This window comes from Camelina sativa, chromosome 6, assembly GCF_000633955.1.
Source record: "Camelina sativa cultivar DH55 chromosome 6, Cs, whole genome shotgun sequence".
Taxonomy (NCBI): Eukaryota; Viridiplantae; Streptophyta; class Magnoliopsida; order Brassicales; family Brassicaceae; genus Camelina; species Camelina sativa.
This window is the reverse complement of record NC_025690.1, coordinates 15,400,557-15,415,273: the sequence shown is the minus strand read 5'-3', so window position 1 is coordinate 15,415,273 and position 14,717 is coordinate 15,400,557. Positions and strand designations below refer to the sequence as shown.

General features: G+C 34.5%; 4 protein-coding genes across 4 annotated transcripts in view; 3 read left to right on the top strand and 1 right to left on the bottom strand.

The window, feature by feature from the left end:
- The window catches only part of LOC104791545 (monodehydroascorbate reductase 1, peroxisomal), a 3,661-nt gene extending 2,697 nt beyond the window's left edge, over nucleotides 1-964 (top strand). The window contains exon 10 of the mRNA XM_010517461.2: nucleotides 386-964. Within this exon, the coding sequence (XP_010515763.1) occupies nucleotides 386-709 (324 nt within the window). The 3' untranslated portion in view covers nucleotides 710-964. The remainder of the gene's footprint in view (nucleotides 1-385) is intronic.
- LOC104791544 (IQ domain-containing protein IQM3-like) lies at nucleotides 7,134-9,978 on the top strand. The gene is made up of 9 exons (XM_010517460.2): nucleotides 7,134-7,572; nucleotides 7,711-7,825; nucleotides 8,077-8,142; nucleotides 8,252-8,340; nucleotides 8,468-8,555; nucleotides 8,640-8,786; nucleotides 8,891-8,983; nucleotides 9,067-9,168; nucleotides 9,304-9,978. The coding sequence occupies exons 1-9, from the start codon at nucleotides 7,331-7,333 to the stop codon at nucleotides 9,742-9,744; spliced, it is 1,383 nt and encodes a 460-aa protein (XP_010515762.1). The 5' UTR covers nucleotides 7,134-7,330; the 3' UTR covers nucleotides 9,745-9,978.
- On the top strand, nucleotides 10,240-11,500 carry LOC104791542 (mediator of RNA polymerase II transcription subunit 28). The gene is made up of 3 exons (XM_010517458.2): nucleotides 10,240-10,522; nucleotides 10,952-11,067; nucleotides 11,160-11,500. Exons 1-3 carry the CDS (start codon nucleotides 10,303-10,305, stop codon nucleotides 11,292-11,294), a joined length of 471 nt encoding a protein of 156 aa, XP_010515760.1. The 5' UTR covers nucleotides 10,240-10,302; the 3' UTR covers nucleotides 11,295-11,500.
- On the bottom strand, nucleotides 11,364-14,711 carry LOC104791543 (vacuolar-sorting receptor 1-like). Its single transcript, XM_019226927.1, has 11 exons — nucleotides 14,276-14,711; nucleotides 13,912-14,000; nucleotides 13,730-13,799; nucleotides 13,560-13,643; nucleotides 13,367-13,443; nucleotides 13,185-13,266; nucleotides 12,599-12,681; nucleotides 12,430-12,496; nucleotides 12,058-12,186; nucleotides 11,827-11,939; nucleotides 11,364-11,727 (listed from the first exon to the last, which is right to left on the bottom strand). The coding sequence occupies exons 1-11, from the start codon at nucleotides 14,328-14,330 to the stop codon at nucleotides 11,632-11,634; spliced, it is 945 nt and encodes a 314-aa protein (XP_019082472.1). The 5' UTR covers nucleotides 14,331-14,711; the 3' UTR covers nucleotides 11,364-11,631.

The following is a 14,717-nucleotide window of genomic DNA, read 5'->3' as shown; positions in this document are numbered from 1 at the left end:
TCTTCTCCTGTACCATTCTGATTTGGATCTTTTGATTAACCACTCAACTGTTCACGCAGACCGATGCATTCTTCAAAACAAGTGTCCCAGATGTTTATGCTGTTGGCGATGTTGCCACTTTCCCTATGAAAATGTACGGAGACGTGAGAAGGGTCGAGCATGTTGACCATTCCCGCAAATCAGCAGAGCAAGCTGTGAAGGTACTTACAATAAGGCTGATATTGTTTAAAACACCCCAATTTACGCGCTTGCATTTGTGTCTGCATATGAAAAAGAAAGTTCACAGTTTCCCCTATTACATTTTGTAAAACGAAAACTCAAACAAAACAGAGTAACATAGTTGTATATCTGAAGAAGCGTTTACATATGTGATACATTGTGGCAGGCGATCAAAGCGGCTGAGGGAGGCGCAGCAGTGGAGGAATACGACTATCTTCCATTCTTCTACTCTCGCTCCTTTGATCTGTCGTGGCAGTTCTATGGAGACAACGTAGGAGACTCTGTGTTATTTGGAGACAGCAACCCATCAAACCCAAAACCAAAATTTGGAGCATATTGGGTTCAAGGTGGTAAAGTGGTTGGAGCTTTCATGGAAGGAGGCAGCGGTGATGAGAACAAGGCTTTGGCTAATGTTGCCAAAGCTAGACCTGCTGCAGAGAGCCTTGACGAGCTCACCAAACAAGGCATTTCCTTTGCAGCTAAGATCTGAGTGAAAACACCACACAGCCACCAAAATAAACTCACTTTTTTCTCTTCTATGTTAAAATAAAAAATGTTTAGCAAAATGTCTTTGTAGTAGAGTACGTTTGCAAAAATAATTCGTGTGTTTGTATTTGCCTCTTTAAACTCCATGAGAAAGGTCTACTACGGGCAGAGTATACCTGAACCACATTCACATTTTTAGATCATGTATTGATTTTCTGTATTTCAGTACATTTGTATTGGGTATAAAGTCCTTTTACAATCTAATTCGCATTTAGTCAATTATTCAATCTAACTTAGGTGCTGGTTGAATTAATATTTAGAATCACTTTATCGTGTTAGTTATTACAATGTTTAAAACACAAGTTAATTATCCTCTTATAATTGTATACTTAAATTATCAAAAATCATCTAGTTTTTTTCCCTTAATTGCAAATATTAATCTATGCACATGAGTATAAGCGCATTAAAGATCAATAACTTCAATTCTCACTGATGAGTACGTTTGTATTTTGTGTCCTAGGAATCTAGCATTATGCTGCGAGGAGTGTCTATGGGCTGAAATAATATGATGATGTTACTGGTTTTATCCCAATATATGTATCATTGTTTTACTTTATAGGATTCGGTTCAAGATTTGGTAGATTTGAAGTTTTTTAGTTGATGGTACGTTTGTAAACGTGTGTTGTTTCTTTTTGCTGATAAAATTTGTGTTTAAAATCGACTAAACAAAAACGGAGAAAATTGTCTCCATGTTGGTTTTAGGTATATAATTTAATTTTGCGATTCTTTGAACGAAAACTGGTTTGGACACTAACAAAAACGCTACAATCAAAATCATAATAAGTGTTTGAGCCAAACACTGTTAACTAATTGGCATAACGAGAGATGTGTGTGATACATATTCATAAGTTTTGTTGGTGGGGCAAAACTCTAGTATTAAGTATGGAGGTCGTACTGTTAGGTCGTCGTCTTAAATTTAAAGTAAATCAGAAATAAATACTAGGACAGTGAAGGACAACCAAAATTCACCAGAATTATTCATTCAATACTCTTATCTCTTTCTCTCTTGTAATAAATACTCCATAATTTCCCATATGCTTAATTTGTGAGGAGGAGGGCGAATAAGTTGATTTTACGTGTGTACGTTTTTCCCCTAAAAAGACAACAAATATGGTAGGGACAGACATTTATGACCTAATATATTCAACCTAATCCACTATTTTGGAATAGTTGTACGTTGACCGAAATATAAATATATAGTCTTAAGTTTTTATTTAATTTTAATTTTTGTCGACGAGTAGCTGTAATTTTATGTGTGTTCAAGTATGACGTTTTTCAGAATTAACAAGTCAGATTTTATGATCAGTTTCAACGTTGCGTTGTTAATTGTATTTAAAACTAATAAGCTTTTGTTTGGCTAAATAAGAAATATGAAAAATAACATAACCGTTTATTTGTTTGGTCAAATCATTGGTATTTCTACACATATTTTCTAAACATATTCACAAGAATTTCGAAAAAATAAATAAAAAAACAGTCATCCGATCCAGTTTCATCATCATCTGGTAAAACACTAAAACCCTTGCTAAAATGTTTATTTTTTCACAATATAGTAAACACCAATTGCAACCTCAATAATTCATGTACCTCGTCGTGTCATACAATGCTATTTGCTAGCTTTCTCACTACCCTGTACCGCTGTACGGCTTCACACATATTCATCTCATTATCATCGTCTAGGTTTTTTAATTTTCTTATAGCATATAAACAAAACAATGTTATTATCTTTGTTTTTCTATAAAAGATGTGATTGCGAAGATGCTTAAGATGTCGTAGTGTAGTATATAGTTGAATGCATAAAATATATGTGTCGATACAAATACGATCGTCATGCAATAGTTACATTATTGGGATAATGCAGAAAATGGATGCTGTATATATATATATTTTACAATTCTCTTTGTAGCTCAAGTTATAGACATCCTAACTAACACCTAATTATCCTAAGTTATAGTCATTCTCATGGTGAAATGATTAATCTTTTTTCCCATGTTTAATCGATTATCAGAATATTACATGGTTTATATATACGACATTACTTAAAATAACACAAATCTTTCATTTTATTTTCACGTACTAAAGGAATATATAAAACTATAATGTATATATGCTTTTAAAAAGTGATGCATGTTTAGATTGGTCAGATCTTTAATCAGCCGATTTTTGTTGACCCATACAGTGAATTTGTGTTTGAAAAGTGTTTTTGTGAGGTAGCTTTATTTTTATTTTTTTTTGTTCTCAGTGGCTGTAGTTCGATTAATTTACAAATCTGCGACTCGCTATACTAGTAGTCATGTAATGAAGGTCGGGGTCTCGGGGATACACAAATATTAACATTTGACAGTAGTAGAATAGAGATGAATAGTAAAACTTTTTTTTGTTAAAACAGATTAATATAGCTTTGACAAGTGTTGTTAATAGATAAAATGTTTAGTGAGGATTTTTAATTTATACGAAAAATCTTAAACGATACTTTAATAGTAGAACTTGTATTTAACAAAGAACGGGTGATATCATATTCATTGACAGATAGTCTACGTTCTACGACGCTTTATTCGAGAAATCTCGTGGAACTCGTCAAAGAGCTCTCATCACGTAACAGACAAAAATTTCCAAGCTGTAGTGGAACAATTTGGTGGTCGGATAAATTATATCCATCAATATCCTAGGGAAACACATTGTAGAGAAAGTACTTCGGTTCGGTGGGTATCTAAATATCTAAAGTCGTTTAGTTGTACTAACGCAACGTCGATCATTGAACCTAACACATTTTGACGCAACGTCGACATATTGAAGTTGAACCTAACATATTCTGAAGTCTTTTGGTTTTAGAGATGGTTTAATTAGCACCTTTGGAAATCATAAATGGAATACTAAAATATACTACTAATATTTTAGATATTTTATATGAATTGGTAGAAAAATAATAATACACCACATAAAACCAAAACACCACGATATTGATACATATATAGACTATAGACTATATAGTGTATACTGAATAGGTCTTTGGAGAGAGTGACCGTACATATACGAGCAAATCAATGAGAATCACATGCAAGCACGCAAAGAGATAGAGTCATTAAATGGTAGTGGTCGTCCGACGAAGTCCGATCACGTGGACCACATGCTTCTTCCGACTACTTTCTACGTTTCTTCGTCACTCTTCAACCAAACAAATTTATATACCATTTTTTTTTGTTTGTGTATATACCAAATTACCAATTCAATATTTATTAATATATTGATCACTTTACATGGTGTAGAAGAACTTAGAAATTATATATAGGTTCATGCATGCTTCGTGTCGATTACTATAATTATAATTTTGGAGACATTAGATGGGAATTAGCAAAATGTTCTGAATTAATTAATGGTTTATACCGGTTACAATATTAATCTCTTAAAATTAGAATAGAAGATGAGTTTACAATTCAGAAGAGGTACGTACCACTACCTCACATTTGACAAGTGCATCTAAACCACAACAGTTTAATTAATTAGGTAGTATAAAACTAATTAATCGATGACTGATTAGTTAGTATTTGCCGATCATGGGATGTACGAAAAAACAACAATTCAGCCCTCGATATCAAAACCGTACGAAATTTTAATTAACTAATTTTAGTTTATCACAATTTGAAACTCAAATTCTTTCAATAGGTACTACCTTGAAAGTTGAAACCAAAGTCAAATTAGCCAACCTCCATGAAAAAAGTCCAACGTATGATTTAGGTCAGGACTAGTTTGACTAATTTAACGTGCATGTGTGCGTTTTGTTAATATTATATATATATATATATATTTATATGTAAATATGTTTATATATAAATACTTTGATTACATTCAAATACTATGGCCGTACGTACGTAAGTTTAATATATCAGGTGTCCACTACTCATAAATCATAACATGAAAACATGGACTTCGGATTCACGTCATCCATTATTATTTGAATAATAAATAGTCTAAAAACATATACAAATTTTGTTAAAATTGTGCAAATGTAATTCCATTGTCACAGGTAGAGAGAAGCACATAAGTCCATTTGTCCCTGAATCGAATACTTGAAGCTTAAATTCCAAAAAAATATTAGAAAAGAAAAAAACGTTGAGGAATTACTCCATCCATAGTTTCAAAAGATGTATTTTGGTTATGGTCTATTATTTATGTTGACTTATTTGTCCTTTTTTGACAATTTTTTCATGCATACATGTTTAGTCCGCATGACGAATACAAAATTTGTGATTTTCCTTTTACATTTCATCAAAATCATATGGTGTATACTCAATTATATATACTAACATAAGGTGATTACAATAAGACACTATATATATTATTGTGTTAGAGCAAGACATGTGTATTTTACCATTGTGTATGTCGGTATATTATAAAATTTCGTAATGAGTCACTAAAATGAATTATGTGGATGTCGGTTGATTTCTCGTCTCTCTTCTGAACATCGTAACTTTTTTTTTTCCTTTTGCATAGTGCCATTTATTTGGAAGTCTTATTCCAATGGTATAATCAATAGTGATAGTTGAAAATTTTTAAACGATACAACTATTTCCAGTATGAGAGGCTTGTCACTTCTGCACGCGTGATTAATTGTTACATGTCGATGTAATAAATATGATGATAAAAATGAGAAGGAACATAGTGAATGTATACTTAATAAAAATGAAGGATGTTTGAAACTGCAAAATAAGAAAAAGAATACTCTTACTATAATTTTCAACTAGATTTAAACCTGACATCGCATGTTTTTCTGATGCACTTGCATAATGTAATCTTTAATTTCTTTTGGATAACAAGACCATTAGAAATGAATAAGTCATTTTTGGAGACCCACGGAATGATGACATTTTGGAGCCCATTAGAAATGAATAAGTCATAAAAAATTCTTGTTTGTTTATAAATCAGTAAAATATTCGATTCTCAAAGTCATGTATTTGTGTGTGGAGATTCTATCCCACGGAATGATGACATTCACTGACACTACTGGCACAGACACAATTATATTATACTTCTTGGCAGACAGAGAGCCAGACTGTATTTTACCCTTTATGATATTTCTGGTTTATGAATTATGAAGCTGTATGTATAGTGTAGTCAGTCATTCATGAGTTTCGCGCATACGTGTTATATTTCACCTGTATGTATTAATGAACTTTCATCTACATTTCACGTATCCTCTCGTTTTTGTAATATATATGATCGGGCCTGTTCTTTCTAGACAGATCATATAGCCATTTAGGAGACAATATTATAAAGAGATATATATAATACTCCATCTCCTTCTAATAGATTCATGTTTTGATAATTTCACATATATTAAAAAAAAAACCTTAGATAACATATCATGTAGACAAAAACATAAAATAAAAAAAATCATTTCTGTTATTTAATCTACAGCATTAATTTTTTAGAAACAAGAAAAAATCCTAAAACATTAGTTTATTAGGAAAAGAAAAAGTAAAAATTGAAGTAACCCAAAAATTTGTCATTTACTTGATAATTCTTTTTTAAGTTCCCAAATCTCAAATTGAAGTAAAAATAAACGCCCTTTTATAGATTTTTTTTTTTACTTTTTTGTTTTGTTTTTTTTTTCCTTTTCTATATAGGTACTTCGTATGAATCTATAGGTATAGAATAAGAAGGATATATTTGACAAAAAAAAAAGAATAAGAAGGATATAATCTTAACATGGAAAAAGTACGCTTATATGAAATTTAGTGATTTACTAATCTAAGCAAATGTTGATGTATCATCTTCCATGTATCACCCGTAAAGAGAGTCTAGATCTGATAAGCCTGTATATACTGTCTATATCTGTATGTTATCATTTGTGGAAAAAGAGACATTCGTATATAGCCAAATACAATATTAGTTTAAACATGATACGAAATATACATAAAAGCAATATCCTAGATAGTTCCATTCTTCTAACCTTTTTTTTTTTTTTTCACATCACTACTACAACATTTTATAACTTGGATAAGAACCTTTAATTAAAATGCGATCATCTGAAACGACAAGCTTAACAGTAGGCTCTAAACCTACATTGAATTTTTTTTTTTTAATTATTCTCATCTAAACTGAGTCAGTGACGTATATATTTTTTAAAAATTAAATACCTAACTTGCATTGATAATTAACAGAATAAATCAATGGCATGTATATTACTTGTATTCACTCACACTCAACTACGAACAAAAATTTTAAAAATCACAATCTTACCTGTCTATTTCCTACAAGAAATACAATTTTATAAAAAAAAAAAAAAAAGAACAAGTCAAAATGGCAAAAAGAAACAAAATTGAGAAAATAAAGAACTAATTAGGACAAAGAAGGAAATGGTATACAAATCGGGTCATTAGTTCTATAAATAAATACACACACAGATGGACACAACACTTTGATAACATAACAAACACCAAAGTCTCTCTATCTCTCCTTGCCCATTCATTATCTCTTCTCTTGAATGTTCTGTTTCTTGTTAAGACATTAAGATCCAAGTGAGAGAGAAGAGAGAAAAGAGACCTCTTTGGTTTGGTGACAGAAGATGCAGGTAGTTGCGAGCTTCGATTTTCAGCCTTCGCCGTTCTCACACGGCGCCGGTGATATTCTCATTTCTCCGGTAGACCGCCGGGATGAATCTTTAGTGCCGGAGAAATCATCACTCGGAGAAAGCGCGTGTGAAGACGACTCGACTAGCTTGGCGGCGGTGAAAGTGCAGAAGGTTTACAGAAGTTATCGCACGCGGCGTAGATTAGCTGACTCTGTCGTCGTCGCCGAAGAGCTCTGGTAAAATTATACTTAGTAAATAATAAAGTCATTAAAATTCAAAGCCTAATTAAATTTTAATTTTATTTAAGAAGAGGAGATTAGTAGTAGTATATGTGAGTCATTAATGTGTTGGTTAATGAATAATGACGGGTGAAGGTGGCAAGCGATGGACTATGCGAGGCTTAATCATAGTACTATTTCGTTTTTTGATTACTCGAGACCTGAAACTGCTGTTTCTAGGTGGAATCGTGTGAGCTTGAATGCTTCTAAGGTACTATGTTTTTTTTTTTTTTATGTTTATTATTTATCTATAAAATTGATGATTTAACTTGCGAAAATATCAAGAACGTTTTTTTCACCGAATTTCTAGTAGGAATTTTGTGATGTATATTTCCCTTTTGAGTCGTCTTTTTGATAAAATTTTAGAAAAAAAAAATGATGTCAAATTTCTCAAAAATATGTATATTTTAAGAAAAAAAATATCCACTTGGTTTTGTAATCTTGTGGTTTGGTTATGGTTAGGTGGGGAAGGGACTGTCCATAGTCGACAAAGCTCAGAAGTTGGCCTTTCAGCACTGGATTGAAGCTGTAAATTCTTTTTAACCTTTTTTCCAACAAATTTCATTGTTTTTGTTGGGTTTTATATTATGATCAAAATGTAACAAGAAGACTACAAATTATAAAAACTTAACATCAGATTGATCCTCGACACCGGTATGGACACAATCTGCATAAATACTATGAAGAATGGTGTAAAGCTGATGCTGGTCAGCCTTTCTTTTACTGGTAATGCTTAAAACCCACATTTTCACCCGTTTATGACTATCTAAAGGTTCATTATGAATTGTTAGTGTTTTCTTGTAGTTCAAGAACCCTTTCTTAGGTGAAAATTTTGTGGTTTTGTTTTTTGCAGGTTGGATGTTGGAGGAGGGATAAATCTAGAACTTAACGAGTGTCCGAGGTCAAAGCTTAAGCAGCAATGCATTAGATATCTTGGACCTGTATGTGCCATCTTTTTTCTCTTGTCAACTTTGATTTACATGTTTGGTGATTTCTCATATGTCTTTTTTTTTACCCGGTATCAGCAAGAGAGGGAAGAGTATGAGTATGTGATCATAGAAGGGAAGATTGTTCACAAGTTAACTGGAAAGTTTCTACACACTATGCATGGATCCGAGGGAACTAAATGGATCTTTGTTATGAGTACTTTCAAGAAACTCTATGCTGGTCTGGTAAGTTAAAAAACCGGTATATCTTTCAATTGGTTATGATTTGATATTATTACTGAAGAAAGATTCTAATGGATCGTCCTTTCTTGATTTATGTTTTACTTCAGAAGAAGAAAGGAAGGTTCCATCACTCAAGCTTTTTAGCCGGAGGAGCAACATTAGCCGCCGGGAGGGTGATTGTTGACGATGGAGTTCTCAAGGTAATGTGACATCAAGACATATCAACTTTGTTATGTCTGCCTATTGTGATTCTTGTTTGATCGTTATGTCTCCATTTCTTTAGACAATCTCTGCATACAGCGGACATTACAGGCCATCAGATGATAGCCTTGACACATTCCTCTCGTTTCTCAGAGAGAACGCAGTGAACCTTGACGATGTTGAGGTAAACTCTTCTGTTCTACTCATCCTTAAGCAATTTGACATGTTCTAATCTTGGTTACTGAATAATATTATTAACTAGAGTTTGGTTGTTTAGAGAAGTGACTACTTGAAAGCTAATGTAACTTTGTATTTGTAGGTCCACAAAGCTAGTGAAGATTCCGACACCTACGAGGATTACGTTAAATCCAACGGAGGAGATGATCCCGAAACGTTAAAGAAAGAGGACTCAACGTTACAAGCAGAGACTGAAACAGATGAAAACAGTAACGGAACACTTGGTACACTTGAAGAGGCGAAACGTAGTAGTTACCAGAGAACGCTCTCAGGTGCACTTGAGAGTCCAAAAGCTAATGTGCCTCAGAAGTCAATGCTACTAAGGATCAACTCAAAGAAACAGTCAAGATCCTTACAGTTGGGTCATCAGCTATCGCTGAAATGGTGTACCGGAGCTGGTCCAAGGATCGGTTGTGCAGCTGATTACCCGGTTCAGCTCAGAACACAGGCGTTGGAGTTTGTTAACTTGTCTCCAAGATACCGAAGCAGCACACTTTCTCCGACCGGGAGGCTTGATGTCTGATCAAACGTTGTTTTAAGTAGTAGTTTAATTAATCCATAGGCTCTTCTTCTGTGACTTCTTTATTAACGTGTGAGACTGTGAGTTCTATCTAAAGTTTTTGTTGTGTTTTTATTTTTCACCTGGATGAGATGAAGTAGAAGTAAGCCAATGAGATGTCTTTTATCAGTTTATGTGTAAAAGCTATTTTCAAGCTATTTTCACTGATAATGAAGAGAGAACGTTTTACAATTTTCAGTGAATCGCTTCTCATTTTACAAAATTTCATCAGAAATCCATAAGCTAAAATGCCTAAACTAAAGAGTCAAATACACTTTATTTTGTTTTACTAAAATTGATTTTTGAGAAAATTAGGAGTTTTTACTTTTTAGTAAAAGAAAATTACAGTAAAATTGTTAAAAAGAAGAGTAGAAAGAACAAAAATAGCTTAAATCAATTTGCACATGAAGTCAATCTCGAATGTGAGTGGGCTCAATAAGAAGCCCAATTTATTTTACTCGGCTTCACCAAACCTTAAGGCAAAAAGCATTAGAGACGGAGAGAGATCGAGATCGGCCGTTAATGAATTACCAGCAAAAGCCGCCTCCGTCTTCTGACCCTTCGCCGTCGCCGCCTGACCGTCCACCGGGAATTACATCACCGGAGACGTCTTCGAACAATCACAACCATGAGATAGAGGACATTATGGCTTGCGTCACTGCTTTGGAAGCTGCTCTGCTCCCATGTTTACCCGCTAGAGAGCTTCAAGCAATCGACCGTTCTCCTCACCCTTCTCATCAAAGTCAGTCCCTTTCTTAATCTCCATCTTGAGGTTGTTATTGTCTCGGTCCTTACGCGACTACAATTTTCAATTTTGAGAACAAGAATTGACTGATTTTGATAATGCCAGTTTTAACTTCTAAGGTTTTGGTTTGGAGTCTTGTTGGGTGTGATTAAACAATGACTTTGTTGTCTGGTGATTGGTTATGATAGTGTGTGTTTTCTGCTGGAGAATATCATATAGGTGGCTCTTACTCGTTTTGCGTTCAGTCACTTGCTTAACTTATGTGATCTGAGTGAATGGTTTCTTAGAATTCATCTCAAACCGAAGCATTGATTGTAATGGATACTCTAGCTTGCTTGCTAAAAAATTATGATGATTTGATTTGATTCGTGGATTGAACCAAGGGAAGGGACTAACTTCTTAGTTCCCTCATTGAACTATCTGCAGTTGATGTTGAGCGGCATGCCAGAGATTTTATGGAAGCTGCGAAAAAGCTTCAGCTTTATTTCATGGGATTGAAGCGAGAAGATCGTGCACCTACTAGAGCAGAAAGCCTTAAGAAGGTTAGCTTCGGTTCTTTTGCAAAATGTGAATTCCCAAAACCCATTTGACTTAAACCCTGGTTTCTGCTCTGTTCTGTTGTTGTTGTTAATAGGAGATTGCAGAAATGGAGGAAGAGCTCAAGACAAAGGAAGAGCTGATAAAGAAGCACTCAAGGCTTATCCGAGAATCGCAGAGGCTAGTGAAAGAACAGATAGAGAAACACCGAGTAGAGCTGGAGAAAGTATGACATGAATCAGAGTTTATTGCTTTGTCTTCTTTTTTTTTGGTGATCAAGTATGTTGTTTTCAATAGTAAATAATGTAAACTCTCTCCTCATTATTCATCCTTTATGTCTATTTTACATTGTAAGAGTACTATGCAGACCAAAGGGGGCTTCCACCTGCAAACAGCAAATCCACACCTCTTACGAAAAGTGCAGAAACACTTATTATTGTTGTGGCTTTTTTTTCTTTTTCTTTTCTTTTCTTCTAGAGTTACATAAATCCATAGATTCTCATTTACATGGAAACTTAAAAGAAGCTACTCATAGAAAGAGTCTCTTTGGCTTGAGTTGATAACTTCATTCAAATATCCATATGAGGACCACTTGTGTTGAGTGGTTGGCTTTCCAAAGGCATGTACTGTGCCATGATCCCTCTAATTTCCGCATCCATGTAACTCTGCACAATTTTAATTGTTACTTATTAAACATCTATCTAGACCGCAAAAAAATCTTCATGTATATGATGAAAACAACGCCAGGGTAAAGAACAACATACCCTGATCCTGTACTTGTAGACTGCATATCCAGAAAGACCTGCAACTCCAACTCCGATTATGAGAATCCACAAAAAGCTCCAGCTGAGTTTTGTAGTTCCAACTTTGCCTGAACCTACATATTCATCTCACAGTTTTAGCCAAAAACCCACCAAATCCGAAAACCGAATATCTGATCATTACTCAGTCCATATTCAGAATGGATTTAAGAGGAACGAAGAACTCTTTTTTACCTATGCAAGTGTCATGTTCACGCATATAAAGCAGACCATTCTTGCAGCTGCATTCATAACTTCCCCATGTGTTTTTACATTTGCAATCTGGGCACTGGCACACTGTTTTTTCTTTGCACTCGTCCACATCTAACAAATTCAACCAAAATAATTTTGAACGTTTAATTAGCAAAATACTCCAAATCATCTTTGTTAAACGGAAGGAGTATGTACGTATAAGCCACTTCTACAAATTTATGTAAATTAACAATATCATAGACTGCATTTACATAGCACTAGACTCGATATGATGTAGACGTTTTCTAGTACATATATATGCAAGTAGACCACGTGTATATATATATATGCTAGGAAATATTACTTAACAAGTACCTTCACAACTCTTCACTCCATCGCCCTTGAACCCATGTGGGCATTTGCAATCCTTTGAATGATCATCCTGAAAAATCCCATTTCGAGAGCCAAAGAAGTTTTATTTTAGATTAAGAAGATGATGATTGTTCAAAAAGTTTAACACTGACATAAAAAACGAAATACTTACAACACAAGCAGAGTAAGTGAAGAGACCTCGGGTTTCTCTCCAGCATCCTCCATTGTTGATACCACAATGCAAAGCTCCAGAGGCTGCCAAGTGAATAAAGTTGAAAGCAATATACATACATATACAGAAAATGCACCTTAATAAATACTATAGTAAGACAACTTCTGTTTTAAAAACTTTGTAGAACGGTTAAAAACAATTTAGAAAATTGCTTTTCGCAGCGAGCAAAGAAAAAAAATTCACTAACTTATATGATTGAATTTCCTTTAAGTTTGAACTTATTAAAAGAAAGATTTCTCAATAATGTTAGATTTGTTAGTGACAAGTTAATTTTCAATCAGGATACCATAGTCGCAGGTGGTACAAATCAACAAATAGACCATCTAGTACGATTACGAGAATACAGCCATAAGGGACGAAACTTGAGTATTGCTTGATTTCCCAATCAGTAAAATCTCTTCAAAAGAACTACCAGTGAAAAAACAATGGCAAAATTGAGTAATTAAGAAGAGACTATAGCATTCGAGTCACTAACAAATTAAGCTACACAAAACAAGTTAAGCTACACAAATAAAAGATAGTTTACCTTTGCAGTGAGTGTAGCCATCACCAACAAATTTAACACCTTGAACAGTAGGGCACTCACACAACCTTCCCCTAAAAGTATCCTAAAAAGCCGATTCAGATCCAAATAAGAGTAATCAGTCTTAGTAGCAACGACAAAACAAAAAGTTAGAAAACGATATATATATCTAGCCAAAAGGATACCCGGCATGCAGTAATGTTGGCAGCTTTGTCTTGCCAGCATCCACCGTTGTTTTCCAAACATTCATTAGTTTCCAACTCTGCAAAAATCAGAAGCATATCAAGTTTGATTCAAGTTTTACAGTAACAAAAAATATAATGTATATAGATCCATAAGAGATCTGTCTTCTGAAAAAGAAAGAGTGGATGATAAAACCTTCAGTAAGACAGATAGCTGGTTCTGTTGACTCTTGGAAACCCGAACACATAGCTTTGAGAACTGCACCTTTTTCCAATTTACCTAAAAAAACATGAACATGATTCATTTAGCAAACGAATAAGTAAGACGTTGTAGATTGGGAGAAAAATCTGGGAATTCCTCAATACCTCTGTACTGTCTGTTGTTCACGACAAGAGTTGGGAGTATAGTCACGTCTCCACGGGAACCTTTACCTATCTGAAACAGACTCATTTTTAAGAACACAAGGAATGGAGAATATGTGGCAATTTAAAACAGAAAAGATCTAGAAAGGAAGTGTAAGAGCTAATTGGTCTACAAAAAGACAAACCTGGGACTCTTGCTCTGCTTTAAGAACTGGGTTCTCCACATCTGCTTCCGGGTCTCCGATACACTTGTCTACCTTCTTGAGATCAATGCCTAACGCATTTAACAGAACTCATATTTAAAATTAGCCATTTCAAGCTGGTAGTCAGAAAATTCAGAATGAAATGCACAAACTGGAAAGTAACAAAATATCCAACTGGTCAAATATAAGGGTTCAAGCAGGCCATACAAGGTAAGCAGATCTATATCATGGATGAGCTGATCGCCTAAAAACACTATCCAGTTTCCAAATTAATACCCATCCACAAGTAATGAGTCAATCAAATAATATTACAGAAGTAAGGGCCATGGGAAGCATTATAACTCACCAAGGGACTTAATAATTCCGTCGGCGCATTCCTTGGTGTACTTCTTCTCCTTCATAGGACACCGGATGGCAAAGTCAGTCACATAATCCCACCAGATCCACGGCTTACCAGTTTCATTCACCACTCTATAGACACAAGCCTGACGTAGATTCTGAACGACAACATCCTTTCCATCATACCCTTTTGTGAAATCCTGCTCAGGATCAGGCGCACAATACCTTCCATGGTTGATGCACTGAGACTTACACTGTTTACTCAACGTAAAAGCTTCAGGACAATACCAAGTAATATAATGAGGCGTGAACTGAGTATGCCCTCCTTTCTCAAGAATCTGAGCAGCTCCTTTGAAATTCTTGAGAAAGTCAATCTGAGTATCACACTTCTTCCCACACTCGTCATTGCTGTTCGTCCAGAGCTCATACTCAACACGCTCATCAGGATG